The sequence below is a fragment of the Schistocerca gregaria genome, chromosome 7, assembly GCF_023897955.1.
Source record: "Schistocerca gregaria isolate iqSchGreg1 chromosome 7, iqSchGreg1.2, whole genome shotgun sequence".
NCBI lineage: Eukaryota > Metazoa > Arthropoda > Insecta > Orthoptera > Acrididae > Schistocerca > Schistocerca gregaria.
In genome coordinates, this window is record NC_064926.1 from 69,892,454 (window position 1) to 69,911,675 (window position 19,222).

Below are 19,222 nucleotides of genomic sequence, written 5' to 3' on the forward strand. Positions count from 1 at the left end.
CTGCTGCCACCGCTGAAAGGCCACGCGCACAATGGCGGCTCCGGTCGCTAGATGCGCCGACGCCGATACGCGGCATAATTTCCGGCCGCGGTATTAGTCGATATTAGCGGACAGTCGAGAGCGGTCGAGCCGAGCCAAGTCAGCCGTGCAGCTGATCGACCTACCTGCTGGCGCTCGCCCGCGCCACAGGTCCCCACTGTCACGCACTGGATAAATATTCACCGACGCGTGCCGCACTTTGCGGCGGATTTTTTTTTTTCCGTACACTGTGTTTAAAAAAGGTGTCACATATTCCTACAGGAAGCAGTATTGGTCACACACTTATAATTATACTTTCGGAAATCGATACTTTTTGAGATATTAGCCGTTCAATACTGTGTTCCACGGTTCTATTTGCCGGCCGGAGTGGCCGAGTGGTTCTAGGCGCTACAGTCTGGAACCGCGCGACCGCCACGGTCGCAGGTTCGAATCTTGCCTCGGGCATGGATGCGTGTGATGTCCTTAGGTTAGTTAGGTTTAAGTAGTTCTAAGTTGTAGGTGACTGATGACCTCAGAAGTTAAGTCGCATAGTGCTCAGAGGTATGGTTCTATTTAAAGATGAAGCAGTGACACCAGAAGGTGGCATAACACATTACCACAGTCAACGCGCGAGGGTAGACGAAAATCTTGCGAGCCAACATGGAGGTAACGCATCAGGTTCGCTTCAGTGTTAATGTATGGGCAAGAATTGTCATTATCAGACTCATAAGGCCATACAGTTTCCTCCTCCATAGTGAATGACAGTTTGGTCTCTAGACTCCCCCGTCTTTGTCCATTTGTCCCACATTTCCGAAACGTGGCTGATGAATTTTTTCTTACGTTCGCAAAAGTTCAAAGTTCAAATGTGTGTTAAATCTTATGGGACTTAACTGCTAAGGTCATCTGTCCCTAAGCTTACACACTACTTAACCTAAATTATCCTAAGGACAAACACACACACTCATGCCCGAGAGAGGACTGGAACCTCCGCCGGAACCAGCCGCACAGCCCATGACTGCAGCGCCTTAGACCGCTCGGCTAATCCGACACGGCTTTACGTTCGCCACCTCTGTCAATAAACATCGGTTAACAACTGATTATGTACACACTCCGACGTCACAAGCCACAGATGATAAGATTAAAAAAGTATATGAGGATATTGATTGCGTAATATAGTACGTGATGGGAGATAAAAATGTAATAGTCATAGGGCTTTCCAAAATCAGGACAGTGGGGTGGAGATTTTTAGCTATGTCCTCCCGGTTATGAATCGTCATTCGACCATCTAGATTTAAATTTTCCGTGATTTTCCTCATTCCTTTATCTGCCGATACCTTATTCGTTTACATAGCCAAAATTTCCCGTAAAATGTCGACAGTAACTAGGAATTCGTCCTCTTACAAACGTAGAATCTTTGTACGAGTAATCCTTTGAGGCAAATACCGCTTTTAACTTGTAGACATCGTCTTTTGGAGGAGATATCTTTCACATCTCGTAACGGCCGTGCGTTTCGACTGAACTATATAAATAGCTGAAATTGGGAATTTCCGTGGGTCTGAGTTCTTGTTTCTTCTGTGTGTGTTCATAGAAGCTTTCGGTGAACTAACCGACTTAATTAATTTGAAAGATGACAGATGTAAAGCGCCGGAAACGCGGGGGAAATGTTTCGTTTGGAGAAACAGCGTACCACCATTTTGTACAATAGAGGAGAGCCTAACTGCAGTCACGCTGCATAGTATTAATGACGGAGCGCAGCCAGACTGCCTGCATGCCCTTACAATTAGCGCGCTCGCGGCAGGCCGCTTTGAGTGTGATGCTGTGTGGACGGGGCGCCGGCTGAGTGTGGGTCATTCGGAGCTCTGAACTTGGCGCTGCTCTTCGTTCCGCACCCGGATGAGGCACAGTCGCCTGCTGTTGCGCCCGCGCTGGCCGCGAGTAATTGTGCTTTCCTTATTGCAGGTTTCCAGCCCAGGGGTAAGTAGGCAGGCCCCGCCAGGCAGCTTAAAGCCTCCCTCACCTCGGGCTCCGGTGTCGGCAAGTCTGCTTTGCTTGCCCACCGCGCGACAGGTCCGTCTCGCCTGCCCTCTTCACCTCTCACCTAGCGCTCCCTGTGCTCCACGCCACTCGGCCTGGTCACTTTTCCTACAGTTATACATGTCTTATAACTACTTGTACACCTTTAATGTTTAATAGTAAACAGTGAAGCGCTCTTTAAACGCTGTCACATTCAAAATCCGTAAACAATATGTCTCAGTTCGTGATTTATAGCATTGATTTCTCAGATAAGACCTGTGAGTCCCGTTCTCGCCGTAAAGCAAATTAAAAATAAATTCGTATGGAACGTGAAGTCCTTGAGAGGAGAAGCTAGCGTAAAGACAGACGAAAACATTCCATTGTCTGCCGGGATTCGATCCTGTGACATTATTGCCTCCAGGCTCGCATTTTGCGAAATGTTTATGCATGTGCAAAAAATATCTTTTCCGTCTCTTACACTTACAATAATAAAGGCATTAATAAAAATAATAAAATTTTAAGAAAGAAAAAAGAACAAAGATTTGATTCTGTTACAGTCTCCGTGTGGTGTCAAAACAGTCCGTCGTATGAGCCGTAATTTCTCTTCTCTTGTCTTCATGGTCCTTACAGCAAATGAACGATGGCAGCAGTCGAAAAGTTCATCAGTCAGCTTCAAATGCCGGTTCTCTAAATTTTCTCAATACCATTCCTCAAATAGAACTTCGCCTTCGCTCCAGGGACACCCATTCGAGTTCACGAAGCATCTCCGTAACACTTGCTTGTAATTCGAACCTACCAATAATGAATCTAGCAGCCCGCCACTGAACTGCTTCGATGTCTTCCTTTAATAAGACCTGATCAAATGTCAAACACTCGAGCATTAGTCGAGAAATGGTCTCTCCAATGTCCTACATGCATCTCCTTTACAGGAGAACTACTCTTTCCTAAAACTCTCCCTATAAAGCCAAGTCGACCGACCATACGTCTTCCCTCCTAGAATGCTTACATGCACTTTCTACTTCATATCACTTCACAACTTTACGCCCAGATATTTAAACGACGTGCCTGGCAAAACAGCACACTGCTAATTCTGTATTTGTACTTACGGGATTGTTTTTCCTATTCATCCGCATTAACTTACATCTTTCTACCTTTAGAACTAGCTCCCATTGACCATCCCAACTAGAAATTTCGTCTAAGTTATCTCGAGAGATATATAATACAATCATCAGACCAGTTCTAATCTATGGGGCGGAAACATGGAGCCTAACGAAAACAGAACACCACCATTTACAAGTGCTTGAGAATAAAGTTTACAGAAAAATCTTTGGTCCATATTATGAAGATGAATCACAAAACATAGAAATCCGCGAGCTATCACAACAACCAAAGATAGTAAACATAATACACTGGACATCTGATGAGAATGAAGAAAGACCGAAGTGTGTTAAGAATATTCAGGGAGAAGCCATATGGCAAAAGACCAAGGCTACGTGGCTCAATGAAATTGATTGCACATGCGAAAGATTGGGAATAAATAACTGGCAAGAGACAGCACAAGACAGGAGCATGTGGAGGAATCATGAGAGATCGGCACGGGAGCTTCGAGTCCCTTAGAAGCCTACTACTGCTACTACCTCGGGACTCCTAAGTCACTCAACTTCGACGCCTTACCGTACTCCACAGTATCATCAGCAAACAGCAGCAGGCTGGCGCCCACCCTGTCCGAAAGATCATTTGCGAATACAGAAATAATAGCCATCCTGTCATACTTCGATGAACACTCGCCTTCGGGGGCAACATACTGGGTTCCATTACTTAAAAAGCCTTTGAGCCACTCACTGCTCGTACTTTCGTTACAACCTGCAGTGGGGCACTGTGTCGAATGCTTTTCGGAAATCTAGAAACACGGAATCTGCCTTTTGCCATTGATACGTAAGCGCTTATGTAATTAGGTCAGCAAGGCTCTCGTTTGCACTAATAAATTTGACTGAATGGTTGACATCTTTCAGGCGGATTAATACAACGTAGGACATGTCTCCATTATCCTGGGTGATCAAAAAGTCAGTATAAATTTGAAAACTGAATAAATTACGGAATAATGTAGATAGAGAGGAACAAATTGACACACATGCTTGGAATGACATGGGGTGTTATTAGAACCAAAAAAATACAAAAGTCCAAAAAAATGTCCGACAGATGGCGCTTCATCTGATCAGAATAGCAATAATTAGCATGACAAAGTAAGACAAAGCAAAGATGATGTTCTTTGCAGGAAATGCTCAATGTGTCCACCATCATTCCTCAACAATAGCTGTAGTCGAGGAATAATGTTGTTAACAGCACTGTAAAGCATGTCCGGAGTTATGGTGAGGCATTGGAGTCGGATGTTGTCTTTCAGCATCCCTAGAGATGTCGGTCGATCACGATACACTTGCGATTTCATGTAACCCCAAAGCCAATAATCACACGGACTGAGGTCTGGGGACCTGCGAGGCCAAGCATGACGAAAGTGGCATCTGAGCACACGATCATCACCAAACGACGCGCGCAATAGATCTTTCCCGCTTTTTTTTCCTATTAAAACCCATTGTCATTTGAAGCATGTGTGTCATTTACGTTTTCAAATTTATACTCACTTTTTGATCATCCGGTACATTCAGGACACTCACAACAACCTTGTGTTTCTGGAAAAGTACGAACCACGTACGCCTTAAACGAGCTGTAGGTTGCAATGAGACTGAATTACACACGTTTGCTGTGCTACAGTGAAACGTGCTTCGGAGCAGCGTTGTTATCTCTCCGTGCGACGGTGGTAAGCCTCGCCGCGGAGCCGCTAATGGACTTGTGCGGCGACAGGTAGGCCAGTTTTTGCCCCGCGCCCACCCAGCTCTTCCGCCCCTTTTTGCGCCTCAAAGGCACGCGCCGCCGCCGCCGCCGCCGCCGCCGTGTCGTGTGACTTGCCGCGCTCCGACGCGCCGCGGCGCCACTGTCTGTCACCGCCGCCGGGAGGCCGCGCCCGCGCCACGCAGCGGCCGTGCCGTGAACTACCGCAGGCGACCGGCGACACTGTGAGTGCCCCACCGGCCCCTATCGAAGCTGACGACTCTCCGTCGCTAGAACCGAATTGGATTTCCTCGCGTTTTTCGTCTTCAGGAAAGAAGCTGTTCGCAGACTGTTCAGATGAAGGTGTCGAGCAGGATGGAAAATCCGGAGAGAAAAAGTCAAAAACTTAGAGATATTGTATTAAGAAGCATTGATAGATAAAGACAAATATTTTAGGAGATTTTAAACATATAAAAGGACAATACAAGGAGCTGTTATGAATAAGAAGCTTGTTGATAGACAATTTTGCAAGTGAAGGTGAAAATAAAAACAAAAAGTGGGAGAAAAAGATAGATAAGGTGAAGATGACAGATTACGTGAAAGTACAAAACAGATCTACATCTTTACTCCACAGTCTTCTTACGGTGTCTGGTGGATGGCACTTTGTACACCACTGACATTTCTCTTTTTGCTGTTCCAGTAACGAACAGTTCGTGGAAAGAAGAATTGCCGGTAAGCCTCCGTGTGAGCTTGAATCAAATTTTATCTTCATGGACTTTTTCCGAGATATACGTCTAATGAAGCAATATATTGGTTGACACTTCTACGAATGTACTCTGTGATGCAGAACGCCTCTCTGGCTGCGTCTGCACTTAGAGTTGGCTCAGCGATGCTTTCGCGCACTCCAGTGAACCTGTAACGAAACGTACTGCTATTCTTCGGACGTTCTCTGTTTTCTCTATCAATCATATACAGTATGGATTCTACACTAATATTTACTATTCAAGTAATGGTCGAACGAGTTATGTATTGACAAAAAAAAGTAGCAGAAGGCAGAAGAACACAGAGCCAATATTATCTTAAGAGTTATCTAAGACGCGAAATGCTAAAAAAATAAAAAAAAGTTGTTTATATCCATTATGACCTAAACTTTAAATGTGAGGTATGCGGAAACATCATTCGTATTGAATAAATAATGAAGAATAATTACTACTAGTATTTGTATTGTTTTCCAGAATTTCTTTATTTTTTCATTTTATTCATGGGAATTCTCGTCTTTCTTTGGATGCACTTGGTGGAAAATAGTTGCTTACTTTGTAATCGCTATTTGTAACCTTCCGTATTTGGTCCTCTCGTTTAAATAATGGTGCAGCTGCACCAGAGTGTATCATAATACTCTTTACCTTTGGTACGGGAGTTCCTAAATTATTTACCATACCTTATTATGTTCTACATCGTATTCATTTCATACCACAGTATACACAAATGACGAAAAAACATGATGTTACAATAATGCATCCCTATCTACGGACTCGGATAACTGTCCCTTTTCTTATTTATGTATATTACAAAGTCTCCGTCATTATGTCATCCCATACGAATTTTTACCTGCCAGTAACATTGACATCAATAATAATAATAATACCTTGATCCGATGATACGTGTAAACGATGATTTTCGTATATGTCTTGTACTGTGATCATCAAATGGCAAATGAATTGTGCACTGTCACAGGCCTTGAGAAAGTATATCTATATTATATCTATATAAATCCCAATTACTCGTGCGTAGTATCTAGTTGTGATAGCAGTTATATGTTGAAGCACTTCGCTTCTAAATAGAAGCCAAGAGGAAAAGAGATTTTTTGACTTTTATTTTATTTTAAGGTACCGTATTTTGATGGACACCTAATGTTCGAACTGATTCCTATTGAGGTCAAACAATTGTAATGAAACCAAGCTGCACACTAAGTGTTACCTTCTTTCACTGATGACTTTCTCAGAATGAAAGCTCCCATTCTTAAATTGTTCAGTTTTCCGACGCTCTGTAAACTTACTCACAGTTTTGACTATGCGACTCATTTTCATGTCGTACTAGTAATAATATGAAAAAATTTCCAGTTCTTAATCTTAAAGACGCGTCTTCTTACATTAGAGACGGACGTGAATAAAAATTCCTTCGGACGTGCTGTGGAATTCCGCTAACCACCCAGTGTACACTCTCTCTCTCTCTCTCTCTCTCTCTCTCTCTCTCTCTCTCTCTCTCTCTCTCACTGTTTACTACCGCGCCTGCTATGTTGCGCTAACACCAGCTTGGATGTTCCTCCCCGGGGGCAAAAACGCCCATTAGCCGGCAACGGAAACACGTCTGAAGGCAACATTCGCCGCCGCGCCGCGCCGTGCAGTTTTTTGCCTGCGGCTCGGCCGCTTCCTTCCCAGGTTTACTCCTGCTTTCAGCCGCCCGCTCTCCTCCCTCTTCTTTTCAGTGCAGTTTCCTCTTATTGCTTTCCTTATCTCCCGTCACTTGATCTAACGCCCTCACCACTTCTATTCCCCCCCCCCCCCCCAATTCACTCACCCACACATACACATGCCTTCCCCGCCCGTATCTCAACGGATCTTGATATCGCACTGGAAGACTTGGGAGGCTCGAAGTACCGTTAGAACATCAAGGGTTAGGTTTTCCATCGTTCTCCTAAACTGTTCAAGGTGCCGCCAGGTAGTACCTTTCAAAACAACACAGCCGATTTCGGGAGGACGACGGTTTAAACCCGCGTCCGGCCATCTCGATTTAGGTTTCCGTGATTTCCCTAAATCGCTCCAGGCAAATGACGGGATGGTTCCTTTGAAAGGGCGCGGCCGACTTCCTTCCCCGTCCTTCGCTAATCCGATGAGGCCGAAGACCTCGCTGTCCGGTTTCCTCCCCCAAATAAACCAACAACAGCCGATTTCCGTCCCATTCGTCAGTCCGATTTTGGCCGTCGCTGTTGATTTCGACGTCGACGAGACTTCAATAACAATCTACTTTCCTTCATTTTCGCAGTTTTGTGAATTAAAACTGAATAGTTCCAGCGACATTTAGCGAAAAGTGCGGACCTAGCTTGCCTCCTTCAGTGCCTTATACTCTTAGGCGCAGTTGATAGACGGTACCCGTATTTTAATTGTTTCCGCCTGCACGTCTAGTGTTTGGTACCCTGAAGGCTAACGGAAGATGTGATAAAACTGAATATGATAAGACAACAGTTAGTTAAAAATTTAGGTGAATAGTGATCTTGGAGATCAAGTCTAATACAACTGGGTCAGGAAAATTACATTCGAATACCATAATTGGAGAGATCGAATGAATAAGGTTGAAAGTAATGAAGTCGTTGTTATAGGTGTAAAAGAAAAACTGTTAAGAGAGGTTCCACAATTATATGATATTGTTATAACTGAGAAGAGAAAGATAATGAGAAAAGAAGTGAAGGCCTACAATTCATCAAGTGCACTCAAGGAGCAGCGGAAAATGGTGCCTATGGTCCTAGAACTTCTGTCGTTATGAGAAATGTAGTTCCTTTTCGACTAATTTGATCGTGTTAATGAAGTACATAATTAAAATTACGTACTGTACAGGGTTATATTGTGGAGATTTAGCTTCGCACGAAAATCAATTTGGTAATGTGATAGTATGTTTCTCTTTAAAGACATCAGTGTTTCCATTGGTTTGATGCTATTCGCCACCAAGTATTCTCTTATGCCAGCTTCTTCATCGCAGAGTAGCAAACCATTATTTGTTCGATGTATGACAATCACTGTCTTTCCCTACAGTTCTTACCCTCTAAAGCTCCCTATAGTACCATGGAAGTTATTCTTTGGTGTCTTAACGCATGTTCTACATGCTGTCTCTTTTTTTTGTCGTTGTTCTTCATGTGATTCTTTCTTGGCGGAATCTGTGGAGAACCTCGTCATTCCTTATCTTCCCAGTAAACCCATTTTGCAACACTCCTCTATGGTACCACGTCCCAAACGCTTCGATGCTCTTCGCTTGCGGTTTTCATAGAATCCATGATTGACTGCCACACAATCTTGTGCTCTAAACGTACATTTTCAGGAATGTTTGTACGCACTTCACTCGTTAAGTACCATTAATATTCAGATCTCGTCTTCTTCTTGTCTCTAGCGTCCGCGGCATGTAATAAGGGATGAACTTTTTCAGGTAAATTTTTATTTTATTATTTAGCTTGTTGGTCAGAAGATAATCTCAGGGGGGGGGGGGGGGGGGAAAGGTCATGTGCAGTGTTCGTCATGTTCGTCACCTGTCTGAGAATTGTGTTGGCTTTGTTGTGTGTGTTATCGTGTTATACCAGTTTGCGTATTGTATTCTTTGAGGAACAATTTGGGACCTGCCCAGTCATTACCTAAACGGGCGTGGAAAACCGCCTAAAAGCCATGCTAACGCTAGCGGGTGATTTTTTTTATCGGCGGCGTTGATTCCATCCGCAACAGATAATGGTACTGATCGCGAATGTTTTTCGTCGACGAGACACACAAAGGTGCGGAAGGAAATCGCTCTTGGCCGCCACGGGAAATAACAGAAAACATAAAGCGAATCCTTTCGTATAACGAGCCCAGTGTCTTTATTATTGTGACACGATAATGGCGCCTTACGATGGGACCACGGCAACAGCCATAACCCGAATTCCCGGAAACTTTGCTCAGTGGAGCATGAGTCGAAATAAGCGAACACGTGTCTCGTCCTATCCGTAGATACGCGACCGCTTCTGAGAAAACGACGATCGAAGTTTTCGACATGATTTAGATGTATTCTCGAGCGCGTGAATCACAGCCGAAATGGTGGCACAGTGCCTAGCGTTGTGGCCTCTTACTTTTGTGCCCCGTATTCGAAATCTTTAGTGTTTTCAATTATTTATTTATTTCGTTTATGTAGTCAGGTCCGCAGAAGGTCACTACACGAATGTTTCTCGTCATGTTAGGGGATATCACCGGCAAAATTGCGAGCTTCGCAGTAAGTGTCCTACATTTGCCGAGCGATCTAACGCGCTACAGTCATGGACTGCGCGGCTGTTCCCGGCGGAGGTTCGTGTCCTTCCTCGGGGATGGGTGTGTGTTTTTGTCCTTAAGATAATTTAGGTTAAGTAGTGTGTAAACTTAGGGACTGATGACCTTAGCAGTTAAGTCACATAAGATTTCACACACATTTACACTTTTTTTTTTGTCCGACATTTATTTTACGGATATATATGTCTACGGAACTCTCAGGGGTTTCATTCTTTTTAAATTCTCATATTCTTATATTGCATCCTTATGTCAATTCTTGCACTAAATTTTATACTTTATTCTTATGTTTATTCTTCACGAAAATATGCTGCATTCTCTCGGATGATACCTACCGAAGAAACATTCGAAACATAGAAATTTCAAACACCACGAGCTTCTCACGAAGGCAGGCTTGCCACAGTGGCATTTCTTCGTATGGATCTCACTCGTCGTCTGAACATTCGCACGTTATCAATAATTTTACGCATAACGGATCACTTTACGGAATGCTGGCGCTTGAAACTGGTTACGAATCAAGAGGCTCATCGGAAACAATTTCAAATAATTTTTCCATTAATTTTTTTTTTATTTCATTCGCCAGACACTCAGTTAGTATACGAATAAAAGCAACGTTATTTGTATACACTTTGGAAAACATTAGAGTAGTAATCTTCTGCTAACCTTGGTAGCTAAATGAAAAAAAAAATAAAAATAAAAATTGGGTTTCGAAAAGGGGCGCAAAAGCGTGAAGATCCGGTGCCAGCAACTGTTGCTGCTGCTTCGACTGAACCGTTTGCTCGCTAAAAGGCAGATAACTGCTTCTAAAGCGTTGACCGTCGTTTTCTGACAAACGGCCGAGTACCTACGGATAATCCGAGACACTTAGTGGAAGTTTCTGGGAAATCGTGTTAAGGCACTTGTCGTGTTCTCCTCGTTAGTCCAGAGACCGGACTCGGCGGCAGCTCAGAGAGACGGCTGCTCGGAGTAAACCACTTTGCACAGCGACCTGTGCGGGTCGACGGCTGTCCGGCGGATGATCGCGCGCCCGGCCGCGTTCAGTGGGAAGTGGGAAGGCCCTGCTCCACCTGACACTCCCCCGCGCGACGCGATACAAGACGGATGGCCGGCGCGCCGGCATTATCATGTAAATCGGAGAGCGGCGTGCGATCGCGCCTCGCCGCCGCCTCAATGGAACCCGGCCTCGCATTCCAGAGGATCTCCGCCGGGCACCCCCGCCCCGCCACCCGCACCCACACCCACGCACACACCCCTCCCCTCACCATCCCCCACCCTTGCCGATGCCGACAGTAGGCGGTGCCCCTTCACCTTCACCTTCACCTCCACCTTCACCTTCACCTGCCCAGCCTCTGACCGCTGCCCAGCTGACCCACAGTGTACAAACTTCTGCCTTCACTGACTGTCTGTGGTTCAACCCCCTCCCAAAAATGACATCCACAGCTAATCTTTTACTCATGGTCACTTTTTCACGCCGTCCCAATTGCAGGTGGAATCTTTAACGGATTCCAAGTGTATCTAAAACCAGATTTTACAGTGTTTTTCATAATTATTCATAATTTTAAAATTTCTGTACACAAGCCTATAGGTTAACAGGCGGACATACTTCTACCCTAGTGCCCTCTTGTGACTATCTTGAATTTAGACAACGTATCCTAATGATCAGTCTGCACTTGGCTGTGCTTCACAGAAAACGACGACGCACAATGTATACATCTGTCAGTGTTGTAAAAAGTACTTTAGCACGAAGATTTCTTTTAATGTTTAAAATTTGGTAAAATTTCTCGAATAATCTTTAGCAGATCCATTGTGACATTAACGCAACCATTACCGTTACCTGTTTATGATATCGTGTATATCCTTCTTTCTAGCGGTGAAAAGTGATGTAACGTCGAAATGCGAAAGGCAATTTTCATCCAATAGAAAGTGTGGTTGAGACAACAGAAGTTGCAAGTGCAAAATAAAAAAATTAAAAAAATGGCTACTCTAGCACACATTTTAAACATCTTACAAGTTAAACGATAGAAGATATTATCCTTTCGCTACACTGTTTCATTTCGTTCAAACTGTATCGGTCTGAGCCGGCCAGGGTGGCCGAGCGGTTCTAGGCGTTCCGGTCTGGAACCACGCGACCGCTACGGTCGCAGGTTCGAATCCTGCCTCGGGCATGGATGTGTGTGATGTTCTTAGGTTAGTTAGGTTTAAGTAGTTCTAAGTTCTATGGGACTCATAACCTCAGCAGTTAAGTCCCATAGTGCTCAGAGCCATTTCAACCATTTTTGTAACTTCTTGGTAACGTGAGATACACTACTGTACTAAAACTTTTGAATGTGTGGGAGATGAGCATCTGATTTTCATGGCAAAGTCGTAATGTTAGTAAGTGAATAAACAAGAGGGTAGGGCATTCCGTCGTTCTTCTGTTTGGATATGTAAACCAGCGTATAAGCCCCGCCTCATTTGGAAACCAGCTTGTGTGCGACTGTTATATTCGACCGATTCAGACGACTGCTGGCTATATCTCGTGGGAAAATTCCCTTTATTCTCTCGTTGATTTAATAGCAGAACGCTCAAATTAGGTGTAAAGTGTCTGCTTGATTCAAATGACTCTGAACACTATGGGACTCAACTGCTGAGGTCATTAGTCCCCTAGAACTTACAACAACTTAAACCTAACTAACCTAAGGACGTCACACACATCCATGCCCGAGGCAGGATTGGAACCTGCGACTGTAGCAGTCGCGTGGTTCCAGACTGTAGTGCCTAGAACCGCTCGGCCACCACATGAGGCCTAAAGTGTCTAGTTGCGTCAACTTTGGAACAAAAGAGGTAGCATGCACGTGACTTTCTCCAGACTGGAAACAGACAGGGCCAGTCAATTAAAGGGGAACTCAGAATTTAGAGAGGAAATGGAATTCTAAGACAAGCAGACAATTTTCACATACACGAAAACTATCACCACAGATAAGAAAATTGTTGTTGTTGTTGTGGTCTTCAGTCCTGAGACTGGTTTGATGCAGCTCTCCATGCTACTCTATCATGTGCAAGCTTCTTCATCTCCCAGTACTTACTTGAACCTACATCCTTCTGAATCTGCTTAGTGTATTCATCTCTTGGTCCCCCTCTACGATTTTTACCTTCCACGCTGCCCTCCAATGCTAAATTTGTGATCCTTTGATGCCTCAGGACATGTCCTACCAACCGATCCCTTCTTCTAGTCAAGTTGTGCCACAAATTTCTCTTCTCCCCAATTCTATTCAATACCTCCTCATTGGTTATGTGATCTACCCATCTAATCTTCAGCATTCTTCTGTAGCACCACATTTCGAAAGCTTCTATTCTCTTCTTGTCCAAACTATTTATCGACCATGTTTCACTTCCATACATGGCTACACTCCATACAAATACTTTCAGAAACGACTTCCTGACACTTAAACCTTTACTCGATGTTAACAAATTTCTCTTCTTCAGAAACGCTTTCCTTGCCATTGCCAGATATGCCAGAATACATTTTACATCCTCTCTACTTCGACCATCATCAGTTATTTTGCTCCCCAAATAGCAAAACTCCTTTGCTACTTTAAGTGTCTCATTTCCTAATCTAATTCCCTCAGCATCACCCGACTTAATTCGACTACATTCCTTTATCCTCGTTTTTCTGTTGTCGATGTTCATCTTATATCCTCGTTTCAAGACACTATCCATTCCGTTCAACTGCTCTTCCAAGTCCTTTGCTGTCTCTGACAGAATTACAATGTCATCGGCGAACCTTACAATTAATTGGGAATAGAACCTCTGTAGATTTGCAGTTTGAAACCCACTCAGTTAGCAAGCGTCATTCTTTGAACAGCTGACGTATTTAGCAGAGATACTGATTCATCTAGTAGCACCGCAACACCTTTATAATGTCGTCTCTCCTTTTTGCGTAATTTCGTCCCGTTCCACTGATTAGCGTTTCAGCGGAGTTAAAGCACCACATTTTATGGTACGAGGAAGTGCTTGTTCGTGACGAATACGTAATTACAGGACGCGCTAAAATTGTAAACTTTAGGCGTCGCTAGCCCCCCTTTACCGCACTAGGTAAAATTCGCAATTGGATTCGGAGGCAATCGTAAGTGCAGCAGGTTTCTCGGCCGGTGACGAGTGTCGCGGGTGGGTTATCGACCGCGGTCCAGAGTAGCGACCACTGCGGCTGTCGATCGCTGTTTGGGAGGCGGTGGGAGGGTGTGGGTGGGTGTCTGACCTGGGAGGTGGGCGGCGGCTCCTGGCACGGCCAGCTGCGGAGGAGCGCCGCGTCCTTGCCTGGGGCGCGCCGCCGCTACAGCTGGACTGGTTTCGCCGCCTGGCCTACAACCACCTGCTCTGCGGCACGCCTGCCCTATCGCCGCGGGCCCCGGAAGCGCGCCGCTATTATGAGCCTAACTGCACCGCCCGAGTATCACCTTTCTACCCCGCCCTTCACCACCTCCCGTCTCCCAACAGGTGTCGCGTGTTTGCTCTGCACCAATTGCTACTTCTTACACCCAAACTCCAGATATCAGACACTCCGTTCGGCAGCAAACGTTGTTTGTCGGTAGATTTAGTTCGTGCTGTGTGCTGTCGTCCGGTAGAACATACGTAAACTGTAAATAAAAGTAATATTAGAACTACGGCGTGTAGGAAAGCGTTATCTGTGAGCCATTCATGTGGTAGGTGAGTTGGTACTGCGCCAGATCGTCTACCGAAAGTGCAGAGTTCGAACCTCACCGATAATAACTTTTTCTTTTACACGTGAAACTGTTATGTGGGAGAACACTTTCCTGACGTGTAAAAGGACTTTCGGAGTTTGTAGCAATGTTTTTCTTTCGCTTGGTTAGCTGAAAGTAGCAAACCTATAACTACATATAGGTGTGGTGTTATCTTTACAAATGTATTATATAGGTCCGCTACTTTCAGTTAACCAAGCGAAAGCAGACTGCCAAAAGGCCATTGCTACAAACTCCCAAAAGTTCTTTCACATTTGAGGAAAATGTGGTCCCACATACCAGTTTCAAGCGTAAAAAAATAATTAAAAAAAATCATCTGTGAGGTTCGAACTCGGATCTTCACATTAACAGCTCATAGATACACTTTTCCTATACTCCGTATATGTGGTGTTACTTCTAATTACCGTTTACTCATGTTCTACAGGAGGGCATCACTCAGCACCAAATAAATCGGCGTTTTAGTTGATTCTCTACCGACATATAACGTTTAGTACTGATCTGAGTGTCTGGCATCTGGGGGTTTGAGTGTTAGTGTGTCGATGACAACCATTTAGATGAAGTGCTGCACCTCGACAAGGCAAGATGCACTGTAGTTGGGCTCGCTGATGCAAGACCCTCTCGCGTCAACATGGTGTAGACAGGGCAGTGAGAGAAATGGCACATCTTCTGATTAGCGCCACACTCACAGGATGTGTGCTGTCACCGCCAGACACCACACTTGCTAGGTGGTAGCCTTTAAATTGGCCGCGATCCGTTAGTATACGCCGGACCCGCGTGTCGCCACTATCAGTGATTGCAGACCTAGCGCTGCCACACGGCAGGTCTAGAGAGACTCCCTAGCACTCGCCCAGTTGTACAGCCGACTTTGCTAGCGATTGTTCACTGTCTACATACGCTCTTATTTGCAGAGACGACAGTTTAGCATAGCCTTCAGCTACGTCATTTGCTACGAACTAGCAAGGCGCCATATACAGTTACTATTCTTAACAGATAATGTTGTGAATCATGTACCGTCAGGAGCGACGTTCATCATTAATGTATTAAAGTTGAGTATCAAACTAATTACGTCCGCTTTCTGAATTCTAATGCCTTGTCATGTTCCAGACCTCACGTTAGTATAGTTCTTCCATCCTTACGCCAGCCTGCGTGAGCTAAAACGCGTGAATTTCGGCCTCATCTAGTAACACAGTGTTGGCTCTTCTGCTAACACAACAGGATACATCTCGGTTATCGCAGTCCTTATATTGAGGTGGCAGTTTTACTGCGGCCAACACGAAGACTGTTAAGAGACCTCCATGTCGGCCAAGGTTGGCTGTTTCTTGAGGATAGCTCCTCTTTTGGTGGTATCCGACCACGTTAGGTTGTGTTGTCCCAGTGGTGAAGTCTCTTTGTGCCCATGAGTTCACTAGGGAAGCAGTACCTAAGATAAAGCTTTTCCCGCTGCGAAGAATCTGAGCAACAACTTCGCGCCCGTGAAGTGGGAGTGTAGCAACAGTGTTGATTTTGCTTCTTTCGAATCTGGCAGATAGTATCCGCCTGATGCTATTGCACTCGATTGGTGTCGGTATCAAGCAGCCTGTCATCCGGAGGCACGTCTGGTGGAGAGCAGAGCCAACCTGTTTAGAGTGGCAAGGTTGGTACCACACGGGAGAAGCATATTCTCCTGCCCAGCAATAGAAGAATAAAGTCGACGTCCGAAGCTCATGTGGGCTCGCTCCCGAACTTTTGCCTTTGAGTTTTTTAAAGATTTTGCTTCGTGTTGCGACTCGCACTGTTACTGATGAAGAGTCTGTGAAAGTTGTGCGGAGTGGCACTTTTTCTAATGTGGAATCTGTTGACATTTCTGCTGCGCTTCAGGTAGATTTTTGATTTTACGTACGTTGCCTGCTCCAAGTCACAACCAAACTGTAACCTTACGACCTTATCTCGGGCTACGCTACAGATGTGTATCACCACAGCCACCTGCAAAAAGCCGCTTTCCAAGAACAAGTGGGCACGAAAGACTATACACAAATCAGTTTTCTGAGGGTATTTTGAGCGTAAGGGGGATTGCAGGTAGCCCTGAAGCGTGGTTCGCGACTCGCGTTAACTGGGCAGAGAGCGCGGTGGCCGAGTGCCGGCCCAGAGCGTGGAGAGCGGCCACCTGCAGGCAGCTGTGGCTCGCGGCCTGTAGCTGCCGCTGTTCCCAGGAGCCGCCGGCGCAATTATCGCCGCCAATGCGTGACCGTGGCTCACGCAAAGACGGCTGCCGAGCCACGCTGCCGGCTCGTTACCGCTGGAACAGCTGGAGACACACGCGGGAGCGGCACGCAGCCAGCGGCGTCGCTCTCAGACTCGGTTCGGTGTTCTACTCAGACGCTTCTGGCCGTACAGGATAGCCACACAATGCGGAGTTCACTAGGTACCTGTTTGCTGGTTCTCCCAGTCGCTGAATACCTGTCTGGGAGACTCCAGAGGGTGGGTTCAGTCGCCAAATTGGATAGCTGTCGTTCATCGTACGCAGTAGGGCCTTTCCACTGCAAAACCTGATAGTTGCCTTAACTGTAGATGTAAAGTATAGGTAATAATCTTGTTTGTTTCAGACGACGTTGAGAGAGAGAAAGCAGATAGTGAAATCTGGCACCGACACATACCCTAGTCCGGAATATTCGTATGACCTACGAGGTCACCGATGTTACACATTCGTACCTGAAGAATGAATGGCACCACTACTTGAGACTATACGTAACGTAATCCAGGCCATTGGGGTAATATTTCATATTTTATGATGAGGAACTTTACTCCCCGCTCTTCCCCAATCCCACCTTCTCCCCCTGCTGTTTCCGGACATGTTGAATCATGGTCTCGTGCTTAATCTTGTGCTTTGTGTGTCAGATAAATATATATTCAGCAAAAGTGGATACATTTCGGTACAAAACCTCAGTCGCACCCCAGAAAATAGACATCATCACATCCCAAAAGAATCCCTAATTAAAAATTAATGAACATGTAAATGTAAAGCTCCTGATGATGACAGGATGCTGCCGAAACACGTCGTCACTTTAAAAATTCTGTAATACTGCCACTGATCTAAACTGTAATACTGTCACTGATCTCAACAGATTTCAGTAAACACTCTTGAGTTTTGTCAAACTTTTCTGTCTGTGAGCCCACAATTTGCTCTCATGACGTAGTATAATTTTGAAAACGTACGGTGTATTTTTCAGTGAAAATGTATCTAAATTCTTTTTGTATGTGAGGTTTTATATTATGGTTTAAGAACACCCGCTTGCAGTCAGCATAAAGAGAGAGGGGCGCAGATCATGTATGTTGGAAGAATTTTCGAGGAAAAATGTCTGCTTTGTGAGGAGAGTGTGGTATGTTAAATAAGATCCGGTTCGGTATTAAGCCGCGTCATTCTGAAACAGCAAAACGACAGTAAAATGAGGTTTTTTTAGTAGTCCTTTTTCCGTTTATCCTCTGAAGACCTTTGGACATCAAGGTCATTGGAGACTGAGAGTTGGATGATATTTTTCTGAGGACAAGGGCGGCGGTAGTAATGATTTCGTTCGCGACATTCGTGTGTGTGATTCGGGGAAACCAGCATCACTGAGCTTTACCGTCACACGAGTAAGATACGGCGTGCCCTGCCTATCCCAGCGTGGAGTTTCTTGCTAAGCACAGTTGTGACTGAGAAAAGGCCCTCAAACTCTGGCAGAGAAATGACACCATGTTGCAACGCGAGTGATGGAGCGCATTCCGTTTTGGAAAAACAGGTCGTTCGGCGAAGACGATCGCAGGCCGGACGCTGTTCCACATTCGCCGCGTTACGTCACAGACACGTGCATAACGGTTGCGACAGCGAGACTTTAGCGGCGCAGTAAGGGGGAATTCAATAAAACACGGCGCCCAAGAGGCGGCACAACACGGAGGCGCAGCAGAGAAGAGAACAGAGCAGAACCGGTACCCGAAGCCCGCGGCCTTCCGGCTGCGTGCGAGGCGCGTATCTGCCGCCGCCATCTCCTCTCTCTCTCTCTCTCTCTCTCTCTCTCTCTCTCTCTCTCTCTCTCTCTCTCTCCCTCCCTCCCTCCCTCCCTCCCTCTCCGCAGTCTCCTCTCCTCTCCCTTCCGTTAGCAGTGGTTGCGGCGTCTGCCAACACTCACCACAGCTGGCTGGTTGCAACCCCACTGCCCGCGGACTGCAGATACGTCCGACGCAGAGGTTACCTCTAATTTGGTGTCCATAGTGTGCGACAGAATGCACCGTTCTGCTGCTCTATTAAATCGCTACTATTCACTGCCCACCTTATGACATATTTAATTTATTCGATAACTCACAACTAGTACCCATCGTGTGGATCATGAGGCGACGAGCAAATGCGATCTTTCACGCGAGCGCGTTTATTCCGCAAAGTAAAGTGCCTTAAAAATCTTACAAGCGACTGTCCTTGAGAGTGACTGAAAGGCTGTCAGCCGAAGTACCGATACAATAGTTAGTAATATCCCGGATGCACTCCCTAAATATGATGGCATAGTATTTTGATCGTTTTCCGCCTCTGTGCAGACTAACAGACACGGTGTTGGCAAAATTCAG

General features: G+C 45.5%; 1 protein-coding gene across 4 annotated transcripts in view; it reads left to right on the forward strand.

The window, feature by feature from the left end:
- LOC126282516 (steroid receptor seven-up, isoforms B/C) overlaps positions 1–19,222 on the forward strand; it is a 450,389-nt gene that overhangs the window by 130,696 nt on the left and 300,471 nt on the right. Inside the window, exon 3 of one of the 4 annotated variants that reach the window (XM_049982175.1) lies at positions 1,978–1,992. The exons of the other annotated variants lie outside the window; for them this stretch is intronic. Coding sequence (XP_049838132.1) covers positions 1,978–1,992 — 15 coding nt within the window. The remainder of the gene's footprint in view (positions 1–1,977; positions 1,993–19,222) is intronic. 4 annotated transcript variants of the gene reach the window in all.